At 39.9% G+C, this 18080-nt stretch overlaps 1 protein-coding gene across 1 annotated transcript in view; it reads left to right on the top strand.

Moving 5' to 3' along the window:
- The window catches only part of raver2 (ribonucleoprotein, PTB-binding 2), a 104729-nt gene that overhangs the window by 61223 nt on the left and 25426 nt on the right, over positions 1–18080 (top strand). The window contains exons 4-6 of the mRNA XM_028586835.1: positions 6255–6562; positions 7907–8071; positions 15834–16025. Of these exons, the coding sequence (XP_028442636.1) occupies positions 6255–6562; positions 7907–8071; positions 15834–16025 (665 nt within the window). The remainder of the gene's footprint in view (positions 1–6254; positions 6563–7906; positions 8072–15833; positions 16026–18080) is intronic.

Here is an 18080-nt window from a genome sequence, read left to right as displayed (position 1 = left end):
TGCAGACATCTTTTTAAAGCAGATGGACTTTTCCTTAACAAGCCAGGATTAAAGCTGTTCACCTCTAACCTACTTTACTTTCTGCGCCTCACATCTGCTCCCTTGGCCAAGGACATGAGACAAGAGGAAGACATAAAAAAGTGCAGCAGTGATCCACCACAGCCCCCACCTGAGCAGAGATTTGACCATGGGAGACACAGAGCAGAGACGAGAAATCTCAACCCCCCTCGTCACCCGTCCAACACCCCTCAAACCCCCTCACCAACCCCGACGCCTTTGAGGATCCGTATACCCCTCCCATGCCATCGCTCTCTCCACTCACCCTTTCCCCTCTTTCCCCCTGCTGCTGCAGCTGGTTAATGCTGGTACCAAATTTACCGCCCTTCATTGTCCCATCATTCTCCCCTGGCGTCAAACTGGCCCCGTTTTGACACAATCACCAAAAGTAAAATGCCAGGCACCTCTGCCCCATCAAGGACGGCAGCTAACTCTGTCTCCCCAGACTGATAAGGATGCTTGTGTACAAAATGCAGCAAGCTTTAAGTGATATGTGCCGGGTCCAGGCTGCACGCCTAGTGGCACTCATGACTCTTTCCAGGACGAGCCCGGGCCCTGTGTATTAAATTCTTCCTCGATTTATGTTGTGGTAGGTAATAGAAAAAGAATGGTGAATCCGATAAGTAAGAAGAAGCACTTAACTGCAAACTTAGCAAATTTAGCATCCATTCCTCGTCAGCCACAGCCTGTCCCAAAAAATGAGACAGATAATTATTTTAACACACTAACCTTACTAAATGTCTTTGGCAGGAAAATCAATTTTAATCAATGATTTTATTATTAAGCACAATCTTGATTTTATGTTTTTAACTGAAATCTGGTTATACCATAATAACAGTGCTTCTGTTCTTATTGAGTCAGCTCCTCCTAACTTCAGTTTCATGAGTGAGAATAGAGTGAATAAGAAAGGAGGTGGAGTCGCCATTTTGTTTAATGACTCATTCCATTGTACGCAAATATCTAATGGAAATTTTGCTTCTTTTGAATATGTGGCACTTCAGCTGAGGTCCTCCCCTCGAGCTATATTTCTAAATATCTACAGGCCACCTAAATACTAAGTTTCAGGAGCCCGCCGTGACGTTTGTAACTCCCCTGATTTTAATTAGCTCCTTCAACAGGGAACGTGGCAGCAGAATTGCAGCCTTCAAGGTAATTTCAACAGCTTTACTTTTCCTGTGTCCCTACACAGTCCTCATATGAACATGCAAAATAATCAACATGTTCAGAAGCAGGGACCCATAATTAAGACATATGCGCTTTTGTGAATCTATTTTTATTTATTTTTTCATGTTTTTTCTCCTGCATGATGTGCAAAGTTCGCTTGGTAGCCCACTCAATAATTGCCAGGCTGTGAATTATAAGATTATTTTGTAAGCTATTAAAGCATTTTAGAGTGCTCCCTTTCACTGCTGGAGAAAATATTGAGCAGGATTTGACAGCCCCCGCTTGTTGGGCTGCACTGTGTCATTAGAGGCAATAGAAAGAGAGAGAGCTTTAACATAAAGCCCAAACCATATTCTCTCCATCTCCTCGTAATGCCTAATGTTAGGTAGTGTACTTAGCGGGTTAAAACCAGATTAGGCTCTCAGCTTAGTGTAAGTGATCCATTACAAATTGTGTGTGTGTGTGTGTGTGTGTGTGTGTGTATTAGATGGGGTATGAGGTAATTGATTTCGGTGGAGGCGGTATCTGAAGACAGACTGAGGCACATAGAAATGAATATAAAGAAACTGAGCGAAGAGAGAGACCAAAGGACAGACAGGCATAAAGCCAATAGATATGAAGAAATACAGAGAGCAGTAAGGTGGGCAGAAAAGCCACGAAAAGACAAAAAACGAGAGATCAATAGAGATACAGATGCAGTAGAGGGAGGAAAACAAGTACAGGCAGGCTGATAGATAAAGATTCAGAGAGGTGGGAATATATTTTCTATGTTAGCCCAATCCTGACCTCACATTAGATCTGCCTACATTTATTGTTGCTCATTTCAACAATATTTTGTGTAATATTTTCCATCAAAGACTCCAGTGCCTACCTGATCTGCACATGCACTGGGTCATAGATGCCTGCACTTATATGCAGTTTGTACAGTAGCTTTGTGGTCTTTGTATCATGTTTTTGTATCAAGCACCGTGAATTCGGTGTGACTCGCAATTTTGACCAATCAACGCAACTTTACCGCAAATTTGACCAATAACCGGAGTTTCCCACAGCATCAACCAATCACAGCAGTCCCACTTGCCAGACTTTGAGTCAGTATGTGACTCTGAAAGCCATTGACCAAGCGGGAGTGAGAACGGGTTGACGTAACACGTGTACGTCGCTAGTAAGGCTTGTATCACGTGGATGCGCCGACAGTTTTGTTGTCATTACTTAGAATTTGTCATGATGGAGACAGAAACTACGCACTATAGCTTTAAGTAAATGGTTAGTTGCAGCCCTACCTGCATTTATAAAGATCTTCAAATCTGTCAAACATAGTTATTATAAATAGTAGTTGTTTCATTCACAATAATGATGAAAAAGTGGATGCTGACTCAGGAGCAGTTTGAATGGTTTCTATTTTTTGGATAAGTTTTAAAACTTTTTGCAATACCTTTTAGGTTTTGAAGTAGCTAAACCTGCTGTCTTGAAATAAAAGCCACATCGGACCAGCTTCGACTGAGTAATCATAATTTGTGATTGAAGCACAATTTTTTAGCACCAACAATCACTCAACATTCAAATGTTTTCTGGCTGTGTTGTTCCCTCTGATGAGTGGCAGAAACACCAGCTGCCAAATGTTTTAATTTGAATCATTTAACAAACAGTCACTGAGTGATTTATGGGCCTGGAACCTAAACTCCAGCATTCAACTTCCCATTTCCTGTGGAGCCTGACTATGTATTGTGCACTCATGATTAGACATGAAACTTGGCATTACGTAATGTTGCTTTTGTCGCTGAATTGTTGTGAATGTGTGTGCGTGACATAGTACTAGAGTATAAACCACAAAGGTATCATCACCTCACTCTTAAATTATCTTTTTTGTCTTGCTGTTTCTGGTGGTCGTTAATTAATTAATATTACAGTGATTGATGCACAAAATGGTTCCAGAAGCTCAATGGGGGCTGGACTGCCATTTTGGAGGTCAATCCCAAGACCAAATATACCAGTGATGACGTTTTTTGGACATACTGTAGTTTACCTTGTGCTTGATGTTCAGTCACTAGTAATATGTCATAATGTTCACAATGACCCATACAATCCTTCTATACAAATATCATAGCCTTTGAAGTTGATATACATATAACATTGTCAAAGTGTCTAATCACCGTTTATGACTCTTGGATATCTGCTTTAGTCTGTATCATTTAAACAGAGACTCAGTATTTGAATATGATGACTCTTTGGTTTTGGCCATCTGAACAAATGCTACATTTGAACTCTGTCTACTGGATTTGACTTCTTTATCTCTCATCACCAGTTATGGAAGACAAGAGCCACAAATTATACTAAACGTATCCTCCACACTACCAGTTGTCAGGCTTTCACTTTAACTTCCAACATGTAGCATCATTAACAAAGAAATGGGATACTTCAAAAACCATTACAATTAAAACTGTTTTTGGTTTCCTTTTACATTTAAAAAATGACGATAACTTTTTTGATAACTCTGCAAACCCTTGGTGTTCTCTCAACGAGCTTCATGAGGTAGTCACCTGAAATGGTTTTCACTTCACAGGTGTGCTTTGTCAGGGTTAATTAGTGGAATTTTTTCCCTTATTAATAAAAAAGCAAAGGGTGGCTACTTTGAAGAATCTAAAATATAACACGTTTTCAGTTATTTCACACTTTTTTGTGAAGTACATAATTCCATATGTGTTCATTCATAGTTTTGATGCCTTCAGTGAGAATCTACAATGTAAATAGTCATGAAAATAAAAAGGAAACGCATTGAATGAGAAGGTGTGTCCAAACTTATGACCTGTACTGTATATACATATATACACTCACCTAAAGGATTATTAGGAACACCATACTAATACCGTGTTTGACCCCCTTTTGCCTTCAGAACTGCCTTAATTCTTCATGGCATTGATTCAACAAGGTGCTAGAAGCACTCTTTAGAAATGTTGGCCCATATTGATAGGATAGCATCTTGCAGTTGATGGAGATTTGTGGGATGCACATCCAGGGCACGAAGCTCCCGTTCCACCACATCCCAAAGATGTTCTATTGGGTTGAGATCGGGTGACTGTGGGGGCCATTTTAGTACAGTGAACTCAATATCATGTTCAAGAAACCAATTTGAAATGATTTGAGCTTTGTGACATGGTGCATTATCCTGCTGGAAGTAGCCATCAGAGGATATAGGTATATATATATATATATATATATATATATATATATATATATATATATATTTTTAATGCAGAAATGTTTCATATTGTACCTTTTAATAAATGACATTGGGTTTTGTTGTGGTCCAGGTGCATGATTGCAGGGCGGCATTGTTCGGAGGCATGGTGGTATTTTCCTGCAGGTCGAAAGCTCACAGTGCAAGGCCTACAACTGTCTGTGGTGCAATGTAATGGGGATCTCCAAAATCACTTTGATTTTGACCAGCCCAACCCTGGGCTTCGGCTAAACTTTTGTTCAGCGTACTATTCTACTGTTCTATGAATCAGTAATGCATTTTATTTGATCTCCTATGGGTACTAAGATGTGATGCAGTTCAAGTCTGAACACTGGTTTTGAGAGAAGCTGCTCATCACAAAGCATTTTAGCTTCATCACCATGGTTACATTGGACTTAGAAGTTGTTTCTCAGTATCACAGTTTTATTTATATGCTTGTTTGTTTTATCCTTACTTGTGCCCTTTGTGGTCTTAGTACATTAGCATGGTTAGATATTTTAACAATTCAAATTAATTCTGTTTGTCTTCCTGCGCTTTAGGGTGCCAGAAGGTGCTGTAGTGTTTTTATATATTATAGAAAACGTCAGTACTTGCAGCATTAAAATCCTTCTAACTGGAGCTATTTGGTGGGCGGATCTATTACATTTAGTGTGTTTGTTTCTTAAATACTCAACCTTTGCAAAACAAAACTCCAACTATCCTCTTCTTTTCACACCTTTTCTCTTTTTCATGTTTTTCTCTTTATTGTCAGAAGACACACACAGTGATATTCTAGCTACACATTGCAGATTAATTTATTACCACCTCATTTCACAGCCCATTAATCTGTCCGTGGCTGTTTTCATGTGAGGCGGTTTAAGGCTTTATAGGCTTCTAATGCTCTTTACATTCACTCTGTTCCTCCCTTTTAGCCTAATTGCACAGTTTTTTTTATATGTGTGGTTTTATCAATGGGCCGTTTTACACATTGCTGTTTAATTTTTATTTTTAATCATTGAGCTTGTATCAATGAGGGAAAGGAAATCTATTGGGAATTCTAACTAAGGCTTCACATAACTTAACATAAAATATCAAAGCCTTCCACAGATTTACACATGGACAAACAGTAGGCAATTCTCATTTTGTTGGCAAAAAACCCACTGAGCTCCCTGAAAAGACAGATAGCTGACGTGATAGGTGATAGATCATCTATTGGAAAGAAAAAGAAAAAGAAGAAAACAAATTGGGTAGTAGTACTATTCATTTGAAATGTGAAAAAGAGGCTAACATTTTTCTTAGGTATCAAAATTAAATTGCCAGTAATATTTAACTGTAGTATTCATCAGTATTATTGTTTCTCTGACATATATCAGGTGTGTATGTGTGTGTCACAGTGGATTCCCCCTACATAGTGGCTCCCTATTGGCTTTCAAGCTAATGTGATGTCTTTCTCTCTGTGTATCTGTCTGTCTGTCGGTCTTTATGACTGTCTGTTTGGGATTTTGGTTGTTCGTGCCCACACTTTTATCCTATTTGTTTGTCACTTTGCCACATTCGGCCTGTCGTTTTTGTCTTTTCTTTTTTTTTTTTTTTTTTTTTTTTTTTTTTAACTTTGTCTCCATCCTGCATCTTCTCCACAAACTGCTTTCTGCCTGTTTTTGAATGTTTGCTTTAAATGTATCTTTGTGTTTGTCTCTTGCCTGCTCGTCTCTCTCCCGTCCCTGTCCATTTATGTCTTTGCATGTCTTTCTTTGTGTCTGTCCTCGTCTTTGTCTGTCTTTTCCTCTCGTCGCTGTCTCCATAATGTCCCCTCCTCCAGCCTTTGTGACTTTGCTGAACGGGGACCAGGCTCAGGATGCCATCCGCTCCCTCCATCACAGCACTGTCCGGGGACGCTTGATCAACGTCACGCTGCAGCCCACCGACTCCCTTCTCTGCCTCACCAACCTGCCCCACACCTTCACTGCCCAGCAGTTAGAGGAGCTGGTACGTGCCTATGGGAACATCGAACGCTCCTTCCTGGTGTACAGCGAGCTGACGGGCCACTCCAAAGGATATGGGTTTGTTGAATACATGAAGAAGGATTCTGCATCACGGGCCCGTTCTGAGCTGCTGGGCCGACCACTGGTATGTTAGAGTGCTTGTTAAAATGATCCTGTCCTGTTTGATTATTTGACATTGTTGCTTGGAACTGAAGGATCGAAGGACTCCTGTTTCTTTGAAACCTTTTGGATAAGAAAAAAAGATGGATTTTAAGCTGCATCTCATAACCCTTGAATTGCCTCCTTTAGTTCTCCACTTGCCTCCCTTCCGCGTCTTAGTTCTTCCCACCGTGTAGGCACAGGAGAGGAAATCATGGGAGAACAGAGGCAACGAGCACATGTGTTTTAAAGGGATGAGACGTCCTTTCCTCCGAAGCGTCACATGTATTTGTCAGCTGTACTGTATGGAGTTAGCAACTCCTTTGGCTGCACGGCTTCCGGGGAGCAATATTACGAATCCCACTATGGCCACGCCAAGATCCACCCTTCAATCGCATTCACACACTACTATTGGCCAGGCGTCCATGCTTACATATACAGATCCTATCCCCCGACCAATCCCCTAACCCTAACCTTAACCACTCGAGGTGAAATGCCTAACCCCAACCAATCGAGCTGCTTTGTAGGGCGTGTCTTGGTGTGGCCATAGTGGGATTTGTAATTTTGCTTCCGGGAAGGCTGCTCTCGTGTTTCCTCAGCTATAGCTCCTCAATGATCCCTACTCGATGATCCATCCTCGATGATCCCTCCTCGGTCCTCGGGGCAGAAGTAAGAGCTTTGAGACGGCCTTCACAGAGGAGGGACAGAACAACTTCCGGTTCAGCCGAGGACCGAGGAGTTGAGGAGCTATCAAATAAGGGTTATGAGAGGCAGCCCTTGTTTGCTGGGCTTAACCTGGGCTAAATTGATTTGACTTAAATTGGCTCGCCTTGACTGCAGTTAAATTTAGGTTTCAGTTTTACTTGATTTGATAAAATCCTACCAACATTTTATTTAGAATTACCTGATTGTAACAAAGGTTTTGATTATACTGGATTGGAATACTGGCCAACACAATGCAAGTTAAATATTTATATAGTTTTATTTCATTTATCTCCAAACAAAACTGTGACTAGCTGGCCTGATTTGATTCAAACATAAAAGTGAGCAGAAAAAAGAATGATACATTTGAGTCTCTCGACACATCCTCACACTGAGTTGTTAATTTCCATAAAAATTGGCTATCGCTAATGATCATAATTTTTGGTTTGTAGAAACTGGCCATACATACAGGTAATCAGTACAAATACAGGTTAGGCCAGTTAGAGTTGGATTTAAATTTTTCATCTGAGTATGAAATATGAAATTGCAGTTTAAACAAATTATGTGTGGGAAGTTAAAAAAAAAAAAATCTGTCTTACAAATCTAATTCTGTACTCCGATTGTGCAGGACGATCGCTCATTGATGGTGCAGTGGATGGACGTCAACCAGCTGAGCCAAGAGGAGAACCTGCACTCCAAGTGTCTGTGTATAAACCGGCTGCCGCTGGACCTCTGTGACTCTGAAGAACTGACCCAGCTCTTCTCAGAAACCTACAAACCTGTCTTCTGCCAGGTGTGTGTATTTTTCTCTGTGTGTGTGTGTCTTTGCATTACAAGTATTTTCTATAAAAAGTTATCAATTCTTACCATTTCATAGCATGTTGAAAGCGGAGACATCCAAATATGACAGGCAATTTAACAAAAATAACAACAGGCTAAAAAATATGTGATGGAGCCTTTTAGTTTTCACAACTCGTATGAGCAAGATCACATCTGCAAAAGGATGTATCCAAGAGGTTACGGCTCATTAAACATGTCTGTTGAGATATATGTTGCCAAATTCTGTTTTCCATCTCCTCAGACCCTCATAGTGTAGCAGAAGCTCTAAAAGAAAATGTTATTCATTGATAATGTCACACAAACCCCACTGAAGGATCTTTATGATATGTACGTTACTTTAAAATGGTTCCCTCCTTCCACACCCCCGTCTTGGTGAGAGGTGCTGGTATAAAATTCAGGGGTCAGCGTCCCTATTGGCCAATCTTGCAGTATCACCAAGCAACAGTTTCCATGGTGAGGTGTGGCTGCTGTGACACCAGCCCCACCCTTCAACTTCCTCTCTCCCCACTCTGTTCTGCTCCAGTTCAGCTGTGTTACTGTATATACCACCAGGCCCCATTACATCCACAGCACCCCCACGTTCCCATTTAGACATTACTCAATGGTTATCTGTCATCTGCTGCATTTCCAGTTTTAGATCCACCCCCATGCCCCCCGCCTCCAACATATAAATCAATACACCTGCATCATCCTGGTCCCATGATACTTTGTGGGTGTTCAACTCATGTTGCTTCACTGTTGCAGAGCCAGCAGGCTTTGACCTATGGTTCAGCGTTTTTGTGTGTGTGTGTGTGTGTGTGTGTGTGTGTGTGTGTGTGTGTGTGTGTGTGTGTGTGTGTGTGTGTGTGTGTGTGTGTGTGTGTGTGTGTGTGTGTGTGTGTGTGTGTTACTGCAATTCAGCATTTATGCACTTGAAATACTTAAGGCAAAAGCTTCTGACACCCTGTACACCAATGAACACGATGCAGAAACAACATAAACATTCAGACGAGTAATCACAGTATTATTTCACTAACCTGCCTGCGAGAGTGCTGCAAAGCTATTTTAACCATAAATGCTGCTTTGCATTTATTGGACGCACAGTTTTTCCAAGTTTGTCAGCTGGTCAGGTGTGATACTACTGGGGATACATTTGAGTTCAATACAAGAAAACACAAACATTGTGTGAAAAGCATCACTCCCAGTTAACCGGCTCTGTTTTAAGGGGCATACCCAGCTATGATTAGTGCAGCCTGTCTGGTTCATTTTCTACCGTTAAGATTGATATATTTGGGCATCCCAGAAGTTCAGTTCAGAGGGGTCAGAGCTGGATAAGATCGACCGTGTCTTCTACAAAACATCTGTCTGTCACAGAGGTGTTGAAGATGCTGACCATATAATTGCAACATCCCTGGTTCGAGGACATGCAGACCTTCATATGTGTTTGCTTCTTTTTTTGCTGCATATTAATTTGTGTTATTCCATTACCTTATGTCTTACTGTCGTCAACTGTAGTCTGTGTTACATAAACCTTCTTCCTCCTCTGTGCACATAGGTAGAACTCTAGAACAACCCTCGTGTTACCTTTCCTCTGTGCAAAGTGCACTTAACCTGTGGCCCTGAACGCTGTAATTCTGCTACCCACGAAAGAGCCCTCCAGGCAGCACTTTAGCTTAAGTCATCCAGGAGAGATTGAGGGAGGAGAGGGTAAAGAATGTCAACCATATTGTGGAAGTGGAAGGACAGCAGGATGGAGACAGTAAGGAGGGCTGGGAAGGAGGAAGGACAGTGTCAGGCCTAATAGAGGGATGGAGGGAGATGGAGAGAGGTGGACAGCTGAAGTGAAATGGTGAAGAGACTTACTGTCAGTCACAGTAAGAAGATTGTTGGCATATTTGTAAATGTAATAATGATGGCCTACTAGGAGACAAATAAGAACAAATTTGGTCAGTAATAAACTAATATCTGTAAAAGTAAGGAGATGTAGATGGCTTCACAGAGTTAGGGAGGGTGGATAGGTTTAACAGAAATGGACTATGGATGGAGACAGGTTTATGAAAAGAATACTATCCACTCTCTACAGGCAACAGGGCAAATTATTGGCAGACTGAGCTGAGTCAGTTACTCTTGTCTTGCTCCATAAGGTTGTCATGTGTTGGTAAAATGACATACAGCACATTTACAGTAGATGACATCCCTCTTTTATTACTTATTTTCCTGTATGTTCCTTAGCATCAGCTGGAACCATTTGCCACAGTTAAGGCAGCAGGTCACCTATTGCTCAGATGAGCACTTTCCAACTATACACAATATATCTGGCCATGTTACATGATAACGTATATACAATGATGCACCAAAATCATTTAAAATGATACCATTTGATATTATGGTGCAGCCATTACAAGAAAAGAACAGGGTCTCTGTTTTAAAGGTGCCACATAATGTACTTTACTGTAGGTGTTATTTAGATGCCCATATAATGCAAGGGGGGAAGTGGTTAAAGTAGTGCTGAAATGTTTATACTGCTCTCACTTACTCAACTGAGGACAGTATGCAGTTCTTACTATACTATCTTGAGTTAATCTGAGCTTTTACACTTGCTGTTATTAACAGCTGGTGCTGTGAAGGACTTTAAAGTCACTCCAGAATATGCTTGTTTTGGAAGAAATACAAAAGAATACAGGAAGAAATGTAGCCACCGTGGCAATAATGTCCAGTTACTGGCGACACTGGCTTGTTTTAATTTACAAGCACAACCAAAAAGCATCATAGCCAACAAACAAGGATGTTGACTAAATCAAAAACAGTGTTTTTCTCTCAGCACCAAGAGAAACAAAGTGAGATTTACAAGAATGTGGGATGAATCTGAGGTAATTCTGGACACATGCACGTATAGGACTGTGAAAAAAAAACAGATCATAAAATAGGGGTGGATGGATATAAAGATTGATTAAAAATAGATAACAAATCAGCACATTTTCAAGATGAACTACATAGAATGTAAGGGGGAAAAAAACAACATATTAGCTTTATTTAGAAGTTACATTGTTTAATTTAGTAGCAACACAAAAAGCTGATTTTGAATACAAAAACAAACATATTCCTCGCGACCATCGGTACTCATGCACAGCTAATTAAAGTCTTTCCAAGTACAATCTTAAGGTGCTTATTTGCTCCTCTTTGGTGGAACTTTCAGTGTCACAAAAGTTTTAGTCAAAGAAAGAATAAATCTGAGATCAGTTTAATGTTTAACTCTCATCTTTTGCTGCACACAAAGATAAGGAAAACCTCCACAAACACTTGTTTGTTGAATTAAAACTTAGTTTTAGTATAATTGTTTCATGTGAGATCACCCAATCTTAAGACTAAGGATTTCTTGATTATTTATCTGGGGCCTTCCACTTCTAAATGATCTGTTTTCAATAATTCACACCACTCAGTCTCTCTCACTTTAATGTACACACACATCCTCGGCCTGACTCCTTCAGCTCTCTCCATAAAGATCTTTACAGTTGAGCTGTGACACTGTGACCGGTCATGTACCTGTCTTCACAGATAGCTGTGACAGGGCTGTCATGACCTCATCACTCGCTTCAGACAGCTGATGTGGCCATTTATACTCTGTCAGACATGCACACACACAAACACACACACACACACACACACACACACACACACACACACACACACACACACACAGTTTTAGTCCTGCCGGTGCCTCAGTCAGCATCTCTTGGCTGAGGACCACGACTTGAGGTCAAGAGCTGTCAGACACACTGATAGCTAGCTTAGCATCTTTGGTTTCTGCACTTTTACACACACACACACACACATGTGCAGGTCACATGGTACCTTTAGTCATAAAATATGTTAATATCGTGTCTTGTGATGCAAAAATACATAAAGTTGACCCAGACAAATCAAGTTACTGACGAAGGTAAGTTGCACTCTAGGTTACATCTAAATGTAAGACCTACAGTAGTAGCAAAAATGCATTCATTTTTAAATTTTTTTGAGGATACACATGAACACAAAGAAATAATCAAAAGACTTGCATACTGTACAAACATGCCTACTTGTGCTACTATGTGCAGATCTAAATAATGATTGAATATTTTATATAGTGTGAGTGCAATTGGAGAAAATTTTAGTAGATAGAGGGTCAAACTCAGTCTTCACATCATTACTAACACATGCACACAACACACATAGTTGGTGGTAGCTTGAGTACCATTTGCACACAAACCAAGTTGAATCTAATTTGATATATAATGTATGTTTCACACTTTCCACTCTGGTCCTTTTTGTTGTGTGTGCGCACACAAAAATAATGATTAGCAAGTTTGTATTTGTCTTCCCTCTTGTCTTTTCTGGCTCATATCCTCTCACTGTCTTCACTTGTCACTTAATCAATCACTGATGTTTTTCTCCTTCACTCCTCTTTCCTCCTCTTGTTCTCGCTATGTTCTCCTAACTCCCACTCTGTCTCTTTATTCCATCCATCCATCCATCCATCCATCCATCCATCTCTCAAGTGGTAGAGTGGTTCAGGTCATTTCCATGCAGTTTGCTTAATGTATGCTGGTAATAATAGTCTTATCGACCTACTCCTCCACACATACATCCATTTTCCTCCCTCGCTCCCTCCATCCATCCATCCTCTGTTCAGACCAGAGGGAACAGCAGACGAATGAGAGGAGGGAGGGAGGGAGTGGAGGGCCACTTGATTGAGCGTTGATGGTAACAGGCATCAGCACTCAGGCTGAGAAAGTACAAATACATTATACACGTCTCCCACTGATTTGTAATCTCCATTTTTTTACAATGAAAATGTGATTGTATTGCATAGAAGTGTGATTATATGATAGTTTTTTATGTTTAATTGCAATCACAAATCCTCTGAAATTTGGTGCTTGAATGGGCCTTCTTATAAATAATGTATAGCTGATTATTATTAAGGCAAAAATAGCAAAGATTCAGCGGTATTAAGCTTCTAATTCTACCATATAAATGGACTATCCTATTTGTATGTGTTGCTATAACCCATAATATTTTGGGACATTTTGTAGTTGAGAAATAAACTTGTCAGTAGGGCTGTGTATTGGCAAGAATTTGGCGATACGATATGTATCACGATACATGGGTCACGATTCAATATATTGCAATATATTTCGATACTGTGCGTAAGGCGATATATTGGGATTTTTTTTTAAAGTATAATTTTAGCAAAACTAATATTTAAAAAAAGACATGATGTTCATAAAAGTCAAAGAAGTTTACTTTAGGTAAACAATTCAGTACACAGAAAATCAAACTGCCAGTTTGGGATTGTGGTTCACAGGTTCTTAGTAAGCTAATTTTGATATGCTAAAGTAGGCCAAAGTTCAGCCATAGCTACATTGTTAGATTCTAGCAAAAAGTCAGGCACTGCTAGGCACTGTTAGGCAAGGACACTAGTGGTGTGTCTCAGCATAGCCATCTAGCGGTAGGGGGTTTAAACACAAATATATATATATAAAACAACCATATTGCCTTTTTGAAAATCTATACAGTATTGCAAAATAAAATATCGCGATACTCAAGTGTATCGATTTTTTCTTACACCCCTACTTGTCAGTGCTTCTTTTTTGGTGGGCAAACATGTAATAGAGACATCAAACATTTCTTTGGCGTTTCTGTTCTAACATTTCTTGTTATGACCACCATGATCAACGATACTGAAGTATGTGCAGCAATCTATTACTGGCAGATATATCAACCCGCCTAGCTCTACTCTGAATGCACTGTGTGTCCTAGACCTATAGAATCTACAATTACTTACTTCAAATGTAATTTACAAAAAACACATAAATATGACAGATAAATGAAAAAAGCTCAGGTACACTTGATCTGTGCACCAAATACTTAAATAATCTGAAACAGTGGACACATCCTAAATAAATCAAGTACTCCTTGTGTATCTTTTCACTGTTTTAATAGAATTCAGCCACCTACACAGCAGTAGGTCAAGTGGTGTTTTTTAACCATAAGCCATTAGCTTTTAGCCACTGTCATTATCCAGTAATATCCATTAGCTTTAAGTTATTAGCCTGCCTACATTATTTAGCTGCTCCTTACACACTAGAAATGACTGAACCTTCTTGACAGAAAAGTCTGTCTTTGGGAAGTAATGTTACTGGTCAGCAGTATTTTTATTGACCAACAACCATAAAGACAGTGTGATAACATTACCTTTCCATCTTGTTCACTGGATGTGGCCATTAAATTGGTAACAAGATTTTATTATTTGGATTAGATCAGTCCACATTTTGGATATTTTTACACACATACACGGAACAGTGTGTGTGGACTGTTGCTCCCTTGAGCAGTGCAGGAAGAGCAAGAAGACGATGTATCTCTTACATCATGTCATTTTTATCTATCTTTTTTGACAAAAGGAGCTGAGACAGGCTCTTTTATCTCCCCCACAACACAGTTATCTTTCAGTTACTGTCTGACACAGACACACGCACGCACGCGCGCGCACACACACACACACACACACACACACACACATACTGTACTTGAAAGTGGAAGTGTGTACATTTGTACCTTTGATCCTCACTGTAAGTTCTTGTTGTGTGTTTATGTGAGTTTGATAGATAGGTGGACTTTTTTGATCCCAAACTGGAAAATTTCTGATGAATACATTTGTTAGCCTAACAATATGACTGAATTAACATCGGACTTGTTGTGCTGGCTTTGCTGTCTCACGCTGACTATATCACCATGGTAACTTTGGCTGAATACTGTAGATAGCCTGCTCTGGAGGATATTGTGTTTTGGCCATTGAATCCAAATATATAAAATATCCCGCCAGTTAACTTTATGGATAAATGGTATTACTAGATGGGGCCATGAACTTGATGCAGAAATGAAAAAGAGAGTTTGCATGGACCTCCTTTGCTTACCCTGATGATTTATTAAAAGATAGAATAAATGAAAGTAATGTTTCCAGGCTTTTTGCCCTCTCTGGTGAGAGAAAAAAAAGTGCTTCTATTAAGCAGCATGCAGCTTATATTTAATGACTAGAATTATCAGTGAGTACATTTCCTCTTGCATATTGAAGAGAGAACCTAGTGAACTCGTAGATGAGTGAGATCTGAAACTTGATCCTGAACATGAACATCTCAGTGAGGCACTTCAGATCATCCATCCATCCATAATCTGTTGCTGCTTATCATGTTCAGGGTTGCAGGGGGCAGTTTATCACAGGACTGACACAAAAACACATCCATTCTCCCCCCCTGGATCACTTAACCTACATGTTCTTGGATCGGGGGGGGGGGGAACCAAACCCCAATCAGACATGAGAAAAAACATGATTATTCAGTGCTAATAACAAGAGGGACAGTAGTTGTTTTGCAAAAGGCTAAAGAGGGGAAATATTTTGTATCAAACTGCAGATCTCGCAGAAGTAAAGAAAATTAAACCGTGGAGGTTTAATTCAAGTTTTCTTGGAGCAAAGCTGCTGCAGAAGCATTAATAATGGTATTGGTTAAATAAAATGTTTCTAAGTGAAGTTTTTCTTGCCCCGAAGCACAAAATGACCACAATACATTGTGTGTACACAGTATGTGACCGATTGAGTCAATAACAATTATTCCACTGTGAGATATAACTGAGATTTCTGTCTTTGAAAACTCACTTGCCAGCCCTCATTTAATGCTATTTTGTTATTTTTTTTTATCTCCCAGCTTGCTCAGGATGAGGGCAGCCCAGTGCGAGGCTTCGGTGTGGTGGAGTATGAGAACTCGGAGCAGGCGGAGGCTGTGCTGATAGAGATGGACCGAACACTGGTGGGAGGACAGGAGGTCCGTCTGTCACTCTGTACCCCCGGCACCTCAGGGAGAAGCACCCTGGCTGCACTCATCGCCGCCCAGGGTATGGTGAGTATGATGCACAAAATATGTCTTTTGATTTTGGAAAACACTGATTGTCGCCATTGAAACATTTCCTCAAATCTGGAAGCCTATACACTGTATCACCGCAACATTGGACAACAGGCTTATATGCAGAGCTGTATAGTAACAAAGTAGAACTACTTCACTACTCTACTTAAGTACTAAAAGGCTGTATCTGTACTCTACTGCAGTATTATTTTTTTCTCCTACTTCCACTTTTACTTGAGTACATATTTTCGATGAATGAAATACTTTTACTCCGATACATTTTTTATGTGCTGCACGTTACTCGTTACTGTTGTGAATTCCTCATGCTACGGAGACTGTGTAGGTTGTGTGTAGTTATGGCTATGTTAGTTACTTACGCTAATTACGTACAAGATTGCGTCATGTTTCTTTTCATTACGGTTGCCCGTTCAGAAGTCAGAGACGATGTAAGTTTGTACTCTTTATATTTAGCTATTATTGCAGCAGATTAAGCTATTCCTGAGTAGTTTCAGTCTGCAGTGAGTACTGAATGTTAACCGTTTGCAAAATTACGAATCCCACTATGGCGACGCCAAGACCCACTTGGCGTCGCCATAGTGGTCGATTGGTTGGGGTTAGGCATTTGACATCGAGTGGTTAAGGTTAGTATAGGCGATTGGTCAGGGGATAGGACCTGAACAAATCAGGTTAAGTTACTTTGCGTAAGCATGGACGCCTAGCCAATAGCAACTATTGAAGGGCAGGTCTTGGCGTGGCCATAGTGGGGAATAAATATCGCTAACCGTTTGACTCTTTGATGTGAAGCTGCTAGTTTATCTGTATTTTGCTAGCTTGCTAACTTTCCTGTACATCACACATGTTACTAGCTAGTGTGTGATACGTTTTTGGGGGCTTTAATCGTTACTGTGCTGGAGAGGATGTTCATTTTACTTGCACAGTGTGATAATTGTACATTTTATTTCAGTATTTGTTATTTTTAATATAATATATTTAATATTTGTTTATTCCTTTGGCTACGGCCTTAGGCTAAACATTTGAAATAATATAAACAATATGATATTCAAACTTTTTGACTGCTTTCTTTAATAACTAAATAACACAATACTTGTACTTTTACTCTCAGTACTTGAGTAGTAGATTTTAAAATAAACTACTTGCAATACTTAAGTACAAAAATGTTTGAATACTTTAGTACTTCTACTTAAGTGTGATGCTTAAAGAGCACTTCAACTTCTACTCAAGTCACTTTTTTCATAGAGTACTTTTACTCAAGTATGGGTCTCTAGTACTTTATACACGTCTGTTTATATGTGAACACACAAACAAGCAGACATGCTAATTGTGAAACCAGTGCCAACTGGTTATTGGACATCCAGCGAACATATATCTGATAAACATATACACATACATATACCCTCTGGCTGAAATAGTATATAGACTGACTGGGTTTCTCCATTGTCTCCTGCTGCTTAAAATAAACCAAACTCACGATGCAGTAAGACACTCAAACAAAAAAACACACACACACAAATTCAAATAGATGCATCAGACATTCACACACAGGATGTAAAGTAAAATGCTAGTCATCAGGTGTGGAAAAGGAACAGTACTTTTAAAGTTAATCTTCATAAGTACATGGATTAATAGATAACTATGTACTCACATGTACAGAATCTAGCTACAAACATTACAGGCTCAATGCTTTTGCAATGTGGCTTTGGGAAAGGGAAGTTTGGGTTCCCCTGCCGAAGCTGCTGCCCCCGCGAGTCAACCCCAGATTGAATGGATGGATGGATGGATGGATGGATGGATGGATGGATGGATGGATGCTTCTGCAATTAAAACCAATCGCATGAGTACTAATAAGTTTGTGTGTTTGTGAAGGAGTGAGAGAGGCAGGCAATACTTGCCACAAATATTAGATACATGTTGGTTTTTAATTGAAATTGCATTGCAACGTGGGGTTGCCATAGACTTAAATGTCTCGATTCATTCACACACTTCCATCTGTCTCTCTTCCTCTCTGTGACTCATAGAAATAGTGGTTGTTGC

This window comes from Perca flavescens, chromosome 9 (assembly GCF_004354835.1).
Source record: "Perca flavescens isolate YP-PL-M2 chromosome 9, PFLA_1.0, whole genome shotgun sequence".
Taxonomy (NCBI): Eukaryota; Metazoa; Chordata; class Actinopteri; order Perciformes; family Percidae; genus Perca; species Perca flavescens.
Note: the sequence above shows the minus strand (reverse complement) of the source record. Positions and strands in the feature narration are given on the sequence as shown.